Source organism: Triticum aestivum, chromosome 7B (genome assembly GCF_018294505.1).
Source record: "Triticum aestivum cultivar Chinese Spring chromosome 7B, IWGSC CS RefSeq v2.1, whole genome shotgun sequence".
NCBI lineage: Eukaryota > Viridiplantae > Streptophyta > Magnoliopsida > Poales > Poaceae > Triticum > Triticum aestivum.
This window is the reverse complement of record NC_057813.1, coordinates 598,799,336-598,810,689: the sequence shown is the minus strand read 5'-3', so window position 1 is coordinate 598,810,689 and position 11,354 is coordinate 598,799,336. Positions and strand designations below refer to the sequence as shown.

Here is an 11,354-nt window from a genome sequence, read left to right as displayed (position 1 = left end):
TGTCTCCGAAGGTACTTGTTGGGTTGGCGTATTTCGAGATTAGGATTTGTCACTCCGATTGTCGGAGAGGTATCTCTGGGCCCACTCAGTGATGCACATCACTATAAGCCTTGCAAGCATTGCAACTAATAAGTTAGTTGCAGGATGATGTATTACGGAACGAGTAAAGAGACTTGCCGGTAACAAGATTGAACTAGGTATTGAGATACCGATGATCGAATCTCGGGCAAGTAACATACCGATGACAAAGGGAACAACGTATGTTGTTATGCGGTTTGACCGATAAAGATCTTCGTAGAATATGTAGGAGCCAATATGGGCATCCAGGTTCCGCTATTGGTTATTGACCAGAGAGATGTCTTGGTCATGTCTACATAGTTCTCGAACCCATAGGGTCCGCACGCTTAACGGTCGTTGACGATATAGTATTATATGAGTTATGTATGTTGGTAACCGAATGTTGTTCGGAGTCCCGAATGAGATCACGAACATGACAAGGAACTCCGGAATGGTCCGGAGATGAAGTTTAATATATGGGATAATGTTGTTTGGTCTTCGGAAGGGTTCTGGAATTCACCGGAAGGGGTTCCGGATGTTTCCCAAAATGTTTGGGTACGAGAACACGTTATTTGGGTCAAAGGGGAAATTCCACAAGGTTTTTGGAAAGCGCAAAAGGAAGTTTTGCGGAGTCCAGGGGCCAGACGCCGGGAACCCTGGCGTCTGGCCCTGGAGTCCGAGAAGGACTCTTGCCTTTCGGGTGAAACCGACTTTGTGGAGGCTTTTACTCCAAGTTTCGATCCCAAGGCTCAACATATAAATAGAGGGGCAGGCCTAGCACCAAAGACACATCAAGAAACACCAAGCCGTGTGCCGGCAACCCGTCCCCTCTAGTTTATCCTCGGTCATAGTTTTCGTAGTGCTTAGGCGAAGCCCTGCGGAGATTGTTCTTCACCAACACCGTCACCACGCCGTCGTGCTGCCGGAACTCATCTACTACTTCGCCCGTCTAGCTGGATCGAGAAGGCGAGGACGTCATCGAGCTGAACGTGTGCAGAACTTGGAGGTGCCGTGCGTTCGGTACTTGGATCGGTCGGATCGTGAAGACATACGACTACATCAACCACGTTGATAAACGCTTCCGCTTAGCGATCTTCAAGGGTATGAAGATACACTCCCCCTCTCGTTGCTATGCATCAACATGATCTTGCGTGTGCGTAGATTTTTTTTTGAAATTACTACGTTCCCCAACAGCGTGTTGGCCGGCCCAGCGACGGTGTGCCACAGGTCGCGTGGGCCGGCCCACTGATTGTGCCGGTGGCGGGGGGCGGGGCAGGGCGGCGGGGGTCAGGACTAAAGTTTAGTCCCACCTCGCCCGCCGAACGACGCCGAGACCGGCTCATATACCTGCCTCCCCCAACCCTTTCGAACTCAATTGAAAAATGCCTCCTGCCACTGCCCCATTGTGACCGTCCTGTGGGCCGTGACAGGGCCGAATGGCCGGCCCTTTCGTCGCCCGGCTTGATCGGGCCGGACCGATTACGCCTATCACGGCCTTCGAGGATGGTTGGGCCATTTTTTGTCTAATTTTTTTTGCCTCCTAGTCACGGCACGAGGAAAGGGGGCGAGGGGCGGGCGCTTGTTTAGTCCCACCCGGCTAAGGGCACGTCGTGATCGACTCTAGACATGTCTCCGTCGCTCAGCAAATTAAAAACGAAGAAACCAAAGCTGAAGCGCCAATGGCTTTTTAGATTCGTGGGTAAAGAAGAGGGGGTTTATCTGTAAAATTTTGTTTAAGTGTCTGCTTTAGGATTCCACCTCCCATATGGGTCATTCCTCGTCGATCTGATGGCCAACAACGGCAGTTTTTAGATTTTCACTGAACAAGTGTTTTCACCGAATACTTCTCTTTTATGTATTGTTGCAATTTGCAGACTACAAATTCACACTATTGCCGTCACATTCTTTTCCCTTAATCTGAATCCAGGTTCATAAAACGCCCTTCCAAAAACACCAGCATGCATTCGTTCTTCTTGACTGGTAGCCACCATAAAAGGGTTTCATGACGCGTTAGGCATAAAGCAACAAAGGGTATGAGACAATGCACGGAGAAATATATATGTGGACAAAAAGCCTAGGTGTCAAACTTGCACGTTGCTGCCATACAGATCATTTGGACGCTTGACCATATCCATGCATGTTTTTTTTGGCAACTATATCCATGCACGTTTGATTTCTATGGTTCAACAAATATGCGAGCTATATCATGACTAGGAAATTGAAAGCGAGACACTTGGACCACGACCTCTCTCTACAGTATTCCGTATCTGCGTAAGGGGATCATTCTAGGTATAGTCGTGGAACATGTGTACCATATAGGAGAGTGTTACTTTTGTTGTTTTGAAGCAAGCTTGACGAAGAGCTCCTTCAAAACCGAGGGATATGTTGACACTACATGATCCCAGCCATCTGTCGTTGTTACTGTTTGCATGCACGAGGAAGACTGGACTTGTATAAACTTCAAGCATGCCTCCTTCAATCCCTGGCAGTGGTGTTGCTCGGCTAGAGCAAGAGTGGACATCACCGAGCTCGCACCTATGTTATCAGACAATTGCATTTCACATATGCACTTGAGTCGTTGGAGATCGTACCTATCCGCCGCCACAAACAAGTCTTGAAGCCGTTGCAGCCACATATCATCCTTAATTGTTTCATCTTCTTGTCCTTCTTCCAGACCTTGTGACATTTCTTGCTCCTCCTCCATGTAATCGTTGTCTATCTCAGGGCATGAATCCGTGTAGATGAATCTAAGCAACGCCCTAAACACGTTTGCTCCCATGTCTTTGATATGTATGACACCGGACGTACTAGTGCCTTCCTTCATGGGACCAAAGAGTTGTGCCATGAAGACTTTAGACCGGGCTGCAAGCACACAACGATGTGCAGTGAACGTCTCGCCACTAACCTCGAATGTCACATCAGCACCCACCTTGGTCTGAAGGAGAATGTTAAAATGCTGGTCCAAGTCAGACACGAGCACCTTGGTGTCGTGACCACCGGGATCCTCGGTATTGGAATCCTCGCAAACCATTATGTCACACCGGATGGTGAAAGAATCACCCTTCAGATTCGCCGATCGTTCAAGGGCATCTCTTCGGAGAAACTCACTGATGCCCCATGAATAATCACCAGCACTCTCGAACCTGGTAGCTTTATTAGTTGCATGAATGTACATTGGCATCTGCTTCTCAACCTGGTCGACGAGACAAAAACTGAAGGTGGCATCCACTTTGCTATCCACTTTGCTATCGTCGTGGACAAGGGATAGAAAGAGAGAGATGAAGTCGGCGCAGCTCGGGTTCTTGCCATTAGGGTAGTACTCTAGTAACCAAGCATATCCTCCGACCACAAAAGCACCAGAGCTGATGCTCCTGCCGGTGGGCTTCTCTTCTTTGGTACGCGAGTAGCCATTGACCATAAGGAGATGGTAGCCGCTGTCCGTGCCGGCCTCGACGGCCGATGTTCTGCAATAGGACCCCACGTGGTCTTCGACGACGGATACACCGGTGAATGATGACATGACGAACCTACCTGCTAGCCCATAAGGAATTAAACCATCTACTAGGTCACCATTGACACTCTTAATTAAGTTAATTTCAGAGTCGGGGACGATGAGGTGCAGGACAAACCTGGTCACTCCGGCGGCCGCGCGTGTCGCTCCCCTTGCTGCGCGCCGACGTCGCTTCTAGTATAAAAACCCTTTACTAGCCGCCGGCTGGTCGTCGTTGATTTCTCGATCAAAAATCTAGCGTTTGTTTGTCACGGCCTATGGTCTGGCTATGTATATAAACATGGCCGAATCATGTCCTAGACGGACACCAACTAATTTGGACCTACTCCTACTCCGAATCTTATACTCCGTGTAACACCAGCTTGTACAACTCGTATGGCAAGGAACACACAAAGTCCTAATCGGACTCAGACCATACAGTAGGAAAGACTAGCCCAACCGGGTACGGCAAGCTGCCAAATTGCTAATTAAACTATACTCTTAATATTTTTATTAACAAAAATACCATCGATCAAAATTTCGTGCTATATTTGAATTTGTATTTTTTTTTTGGAACTGTAAGTAGCACTTTTTTGCGGAATTTTGCTTTCTATTTGTAACATAGGAAAAGGAGCTCATAAGTGCATTCAAGTAAGTTTTGTGTTCAGAGAAGATAAAGTATTTACCTTCTTCTTTCTCTTCATACTTTTGTTAAGTAGATTTTTGTATATCGAAGCTTTGTCCTCAGAGTTTTGCTTTCTATTCAAAACGGAAGTAAATGGCTCATAAGTGCATTCAAATGTAAGTTTTGTATTCAGATTTTTTTTCCCTTTACACACTTAAACAAGCTTTTTTTTAGATTTCCTGTCCTCTACACACATCGTTTTTCCTTCTACACATTACAGTGCATGCAAAGCTGCATATCAAAACTTTGCGTTCATGAAAAATTTACAAATTTCAACAATTTGACTAGATTATGTGCAAAAAAGCTGCATAACAAAACGGCATATTCAGTTCAGCTGTGTGTTCACATATATCGGAACTTTCAGGTTGAGACAAAGTCACTTCAATATAAGTGTGTGTTCACAAAGCATCACAACATTCAGGTTCGGAGGAAGCTTTGGCATCACATCGAGCAGGTACGACCATCGAGATGTTGTCGTTCACGACCAATGTCGTCGGTGTGCGCCTCCCCGCCAAGCGGAGCTTCGATGTGGTGCTCCTGGTGCTTGCTGTTGCAGGCTATCGTCGTGGCATCCACCACTCCAGCAGGTGCATGGCCATGGGGGATGGCGGCTCCACCGTCGGTTGTTGCGGCATGTCGTTGGTGGAGGAAGGCAAGGGCTCCCACCCAGCTAAGGCACGTCGTGATCAGCGCTGGATATGTGTCTCCGTCGCTCAGCAAATCGAAGACGAAGAAATCGAAGCTGAACCGCCAATGGCTTTTCAGATCGTGGGTAAAGAAGAGGGGGATTATCTGTAAAATTGCATTTAAGTGACTGGTTTAGGATCCCACCTCCCATAGTGTCATTCCTCGTCGATCCGAAGGCGAACACCGGAAGTTTTTTGATTTTCACTGAATGAGTATTCTCATAAGACGCCTTTCCAGAAACATCAGCATTCATTCGTTCTTCATAATTGGTAGCCACTAGAAAAAGGTTAATGACACGGCAGGCACAGAGCAACAATATACGAGACAATGCACAGAGAAATATACGAGGATAAAAAGCCTAGGTGTGATACTTGCACGTTGCTGCAATGCCTATCATTTTGACGCTTGACCATATCCTTGCACGTTTGATTTCTCCGATTCAACAAATAGGCGAACTATATACATGACGAGCAAATCAAAAGCGAGACACATTGACTACGACCTCTCTACGGTGTCCCGTATCTGCATAAGGGGATCAGAGTGTTACTTGTGTTGGTTTGAACCAAGCTTGACGACGAGCTCCTTCGAAACTAAGGGATAGGTCGAAACTACATGATCCCAACCATCAGTGGCCGTTACTGTTTGCAAGCACGAGGAAGACTGGACTTGGATAAAGTTCAAACATGCCTCCTTCAATCCCTGGCAGTGGTGTTGCTCGGCTAGAGCAAGAGTGGACATCACCGAGCTCACACCTATGTGATCAGACAATTGCATTTCACATATGCACTTGAGTCGTTGGAGATCGTACATGTCCGCCGCCACAAACAAGTCTTGAAGCCATTGCAGCCACATCTCATCCTCTATGGTTTCATCTTCTTGTCCTTCTTCTAGAACTTGAGACATTTCTTCCTCCTCCGTGAAGTCCTTCTCTATTTCAGGGCATGAGTCCGTGTAGATGAATCTAAGCAACGCTCTGAACACGTTTGCTCCCATATCTTTGATATGTATGACGCTAGACGTAGTAGTGCCCTCCTTCATGGGACCAAAGAGTTGTGCCATGAAGACTTTGGACCGGGCTGCAAGCACACAACGATGTGCTGTTAATGTCTCGCCACTAACCTCAAAAGTCACATCAGCACCCACCTTGGTCTGAAGGAGAATGTTAAAATGTTGGTCCATGTCAGACACGAGCACCTTGGTGCCGTGGCCACCGGGATCCTCGGTATTGGGATCCTTGCAAACCATTATGTCACACCGGATGGTGAAAGAATCACCCTTCAGATTCGCCGATCGTTCAAGGGCATCTCTTCTGAGAAACTTATTGATGCCCCAGAAAACATCACCATCACCGTTAATGAACCTGGAAGCTTTATTAGTTGCACGAATGTACATTGGCATATGCTTCTCAACCTGGTCAACGAGACAAAAGCTGATCCTAGCATTCACTTTGCCATCACCTTGGACATAGAGAGAGATGAAGTTGGCGCAGTTCGGGTTCTTGCCATTAGGGTAGTACTCTAGTAACCAAGGATGTCCTCCTACCACAAAAGCATCAGAGCTGATGCTCCTGCCGGTGGGGTTCTTTTCTTTTGTACGCGAGTAGCCATTGACCATAAGGAGATGGTAGCCGCTGTCCGTGCCGGCTTCGACGGCCGATGTCTTGCAGTAGCACCCCTCGTGGCCTTCGATGATGGATACACCGGTGAACGATGACATGATGAACCTACCTGCTAGCCCATAAGGAATCCATCTACTAGGTCACCACTGACACTCTTAATTGAGTTAATTCCAGAGTCGGGAACGATGAGGTGGAGGACAAACCTGGTTACTCCGGCGGCCGCCCGTGTCGCTCCCCTCGCTGCGCGCCGACGTCGCTTCTCCTATAAAAACCCTCGGAAACAAAGAGAGTTTACTAGCAGCCGGTGGCCTGGCTATGTATATAAACAAGGCCGAATCATGTGCTAGACGGACACCAACTAATTTGAACCTACTCCTACTCCGATTCTTATACTCCATGTAACACCAGCTTGTACAACTTGTATGGCAAGCAACACGCAAAGTCCTAACCGGACTCAGACCATACACTAGGAAAGACTTGCCCAACTGGCTAAGGCAAGCTGCAAATTGCTAATTAACTACGGAGTATAGTGTTAAGATTTTATTATTAACTAACAAAAATGCCATCGACAAATATAGACAAGCTTAACAAGCTGGCAAATGCTTCCTCTTGCACAAAGGCTCCAGGGTTCCTGCATTGTGCCTGAGAACCTCCTGTGCAGCCCTGCTTCAGCTGCAAGTTGTTCCACAAACACCACACGTTCAGTTACCGATTCTCGCCAAGCTGGCTAAAATTTCTGTCGTCTATTGGAAGGAAGCAAATTTCTTGCCTTCCTAATTCTGCATAACAGAATCATTCATAACCATCATGTTTTATTTCAGACCAAACGAGTTGCCCCCAGCTCAGTGTTGACCAAGTGGTCTATTGATTCATTAACCCCACCGAAACATGTAGCGCAATTGTTTGTCAAAAACGAGAAAGAACATGGAAAGGGCAGCAGCATAGAGAGAGAAAATGCAGGCACGATACTTTACCCAAACAGGACAAAGTCAAGAAACCAAATTCAACTTAAGAATGGGAACCAGATCACTATACCAGACACTTGACAATAGCATACTGGAAGAAATAGAACTGTGCTAAGAAACTACGCAAGTATCCCTGATTAAAAATACATCTTCACACAACAAAGACCAGGAGGAACTGGGCGCCACGAGAAATTCTACTTTGGGGTTAATCCCAAATCACATACAGTCACAGAGCAGCGAATATCTAACTATTAACCCAAGCAAAGATCCGAACTACCATTCCAACAACTACCTAAAAGTCCCACAACTAACTTCTTTTGGCAGAGCGCATATCTCCCCCCATCTGTGGTATTTTGTTGATGGCACTGATTTCTTAGCAATGATGCTAGATGGCCTGTCATTGCTGCACTTATTCTCTACTAGCATGAATTCATCACTCACATTAACAACTTAGGAAGTAATTAGCATATCACATTGCAGACAGTGGTGCCATTCACACTACTTAACGATTCGAAGTGAAAGTAACAGGGCAAGAAATAGCATAGATACTCCAAACACATCACTATGACGCTCAAGACAGCACAAAAGGCACCAGATGGTAGCAAAAGTGCTACCACAGGCATACAAATTGTTCAGTTCTACTAGTATTATGAAGTAAGAACTAGGACCATAGTCATAACGGATGGATACTCCAAAGGCGCACATGGAAAACTAGAAGTACGAACCACCTTATAGCACTATGAGGAATCGAGGTTCCTTATCCACACCACCTTCTTCTTGCATCTCACAGAACGGAAGTGGAAGCATGCTCTCCTGAATGTACTGGTTAGTGAAGTATACTGAATACGTTCCACGTTTCAATTTGTAACATCCCAACAACTTTTCGTCAATGTCACAGTGCAACAGGTAGTCATGACCCCACGATGGAGTCCAACACCAGATCACCAGCTCACGCTTGTTAAGCAGCGCTATATTAGAAATATGTCTCAAACTAAAATCAAGCTGTGGTGATGTCTTCATCGCTACCAAGTTAATCCTGTAATTCAAGGCCCAGGCCTCAGCCTCATAGTCTTGCATCACCCAAATCTCTATGCTGCCATCATTGTTGCTGCATGAAGCAAGCCTGTTGCCCATCTCCAACAATGACACCCGGCAGCCCAACTGGTCAGGACTGCGCATCCACCGGAACGTCTCAGTAATTGTGTCAAACACCATAATGTCCACAGCAGTCTTCATGTAGATTCCTGTTAACCAGTGCAGGCTGCAGCGGTGGTTGAGTTGTGAACTATAGCGGGAATCAAAAGCCCCTTGGCGCCTGCATTCCGGCAAACACGATGATACTGATGGCCGACTGATGATTCTCGGCTTGTCAGATCCTACCGTGAGAATGTAGCCACGTTGGCAGCCACGCAAGAACCAGAGCACCCGGTATTCCCCAGATGGATGGTGCCCGTAAAATCCGGCTATGTAGATGCGGGAACCCTCTCGTGATGACGATGGAACTCGAGGTTGTGGTAGGGGAGCACATTTGCGACTGGCTGGGTTGCAGATCCAGAAATCGGATCCGGTAGACAAGATAAGAAAGCCATCACAGGCGCCCAGGAGTTTATGGAACTTAGAGAGCTGGATGATTGGCCAGAGCTTTTGATCAGAGGTTATAGCCCCGTTATCACAAAAGACAACGAAGCTGAATCCGCTCTGCTTAGGGATATACTGTCTGATGACAGGCACTACCAGAATTTACCTATTTGCCGACGGCCCCATCTATGCCGACGGCGCCCGTCGGCATAGATGGACATATGCCGACGGCCATGGGCAGGCCGTAGGCGTAGAAAAGCCGTCGGCGTATGTTTATCTATGCCGACGGGGCCGTCGGCACAGATGAGGCCGTCGGGACCATTCGAGATACGCCTACGGGGCCCGTCGGCATAGCCTAGGCCGTCGGCATATCCCAGGCCCACCTACCCAGTCAGCGCTGACCGTTTGACGGCGTTTAACATACGCCGACGGGAGGTAACGGCGGCCGTCGGCATATCTTGCTGACATCACCGATCCGCGTCGTCGATACATCATCGATCCGAGCGAGGGGGGGGCGTTGTGTGGCAGACATATGCCTACGGCATAGCCGTCGGCATAGGCCTGGCCCATGCCCCTCTACCACGTCATCGATCCGTGGGACTATACCTCCATGTGCGCAGCTATGCCGACGGCCTTGCCATCGGCATACAGTGATTTTATTTTTATTTTTTTATTTATACTTTATATTATTTTTTGTTTTTCCATAAGATAATTATTCCTTATCTAAAAATACATACCCCGATGGTATATCGATTGCCCCCCGTTACGAACATCGTCGTTGTCGCCATGTCACGGAGGGGGGAAATGGTCGACACGGAGGAAATCTGGTTAGTGGGGGGATTCGGGGTGTAGCTATGTCACCGAAACATCGCACGGGTCCCGATGCATATGTGAAAGTGTTCAGGCATGCATAGACGCCCGTCTTGGGGCTCCGCGGTGTGGCCCCCCCTCTACGCAAGGCAGTGCCGCCGTCACTTGGAGGGGGCCAAATCCTGGAGACATGTGCCGCCTCTTCGGACATGCCACCACACCACCCCGCATGTATGAGGTCCCGGTGCGATGCTCCGGTGACATTGCTACCCCCACAGGGTCCCCGTCCCGCCTAACCCTGTAGCATTTGACCACGAGATCTAGCCCTTTGACTTTGCACGGACGGGCTTTGACCAGTGGACCTCTCCACCCGGTTGTGTTAGGTCAGCCATAGAAACACTTTGGAGCAACATCCGGGCCAGACCCATAGCAAGACCCCCTCCGTGTAGACCCGACGCATCCGTTTCCCCCGTCCAGGTGCTGGCGGCAGCGCCGTCTGTGAGGGGGGGCACACCCCGGAGACGCGTGCCGCCTCTTCAGACATGCCACCACACCACCCCGCATGTATGAGATCCCGGTGCGACGCTCCGGTGGCATTGCTACCCCCACAGGGCCCCCGTCCCGCCTAACCCTGTAGCGTTTGACCACGAGATCTAGCCCTTTGACTTTGCACAGACGGGCTTTGACCAGTGGACCTCTCCACCCGGTTGTGTTAGGTTAGCCCATAGGAACATTTTGCTTGTCACTTGGTAATTGTTCATTCTTTTGCAGCAACTGGATATATTCTAAAGGGGTCCGTATTACCAACGGCCTCATCACCGTCTTGCTGAAGTTATGCTGGCCGGTGTTATACTGCCCGGATCCAGTCAGGCACCCGGACCATCGGGTTTTGGCCATGAGCTGGGACCGCTGGGAAGCGGCCCTCCACGCGGACCATGGGACCCATGCCAATGCCGTGATCACTATTTTCTAGGTGAGTTCTCTTCAGAAGCACAAGTCCATTCTAGTTTCATGAGTGATTTAACTCATGGCTTCTTCCATTCTTGTTTCATGCATGATTGTAGAAATTCTATCGAGTTCTTCCGGAGCACAAGGCTAGAGCGGACCAGATCGTGTTGCGCCAATGCAAGAAGAAGGCCCGCCAGATGGATTACGAGGTGCGCTATGTGGCCATCTCGACATACCATCACGACGCTCTTGGTGTGAAGATGACCAAGGAAGAAGCACGGAGGGTGGGCATTACCTTGGAGAGGCACGAGTACTTGGCGGTAAGTATAAAAGATTTTTCATTATGCTTTCATTACCTTGTGGTGCATTTCACCGTTTCGTGTTGACATGCCATTATGCTTTCATTATGTAGGTGTGTCCAAATTGGTGTTATGGAAAAGATGAGTCCTGGGCGGCATTGGTGGATCTTTGGTGTGATGAGGCTGGAGCCTGGGCGGCTACGAGAATCAAAAACAA

General features: G+C 48.4%; 2 protein-coding genes across 2 annotated transcripts; both read right to left on the bottom strand.

Annotated features, from left to right (window-relative positions):
* Positions 1 to 2,383: 2,383 nt before the first annotated feature.
* On the bottom strand, positions 2,384 to 3,807 carry LOC123160915 (BTB/POZ and MATH domain-containing protein 2). The gene is made up of 2 exons (XM_044578761.1): positions 3,687 to 3,807; positions 2,384 to 3,588 (listed from the first exon to the last, which is right to left on the bottom strand). Exon 2 carries the CDS (start codon positions 3,575 to 3,577, stop codon positions 2,384 to 2,386), a length of 1,194 nt encoding a protein of 397 aa, XP_044434696.1. The 5' UTR covers positions 3,578 to 3,588; positions 3,687 to 3,807.
* Positions 3,808 to 5,377: 1,570 nt separating this feature from the next.
* LOC123160914 (BTB/POZ and MATH domain-containing protein 2-like) lies at positions 5,378 to 6,878 on the bottom strand. The gene is made up of 2 exons (XM_044578760.1): positions 6,741 to 6,878; positions 5,378 to 6,646 (listed from the first exon to the last, which is right to left on the bottom strand). Exon 2 carries the CDS (start codon positions 6,633 to 6,635, stop codon positions 5,463 to 5,465), a length of 1,173 nt encoding a protein of 390 aa, XP_044434695.1. The 5' UTR covers positions 6,636 to 6,646; positions 6,741 to 6,878; the 3' UTR covers positions 5,378 to 5,462.
* Positions 6,879 to 11,354: the final 4,476 nt, after the last annotated feature.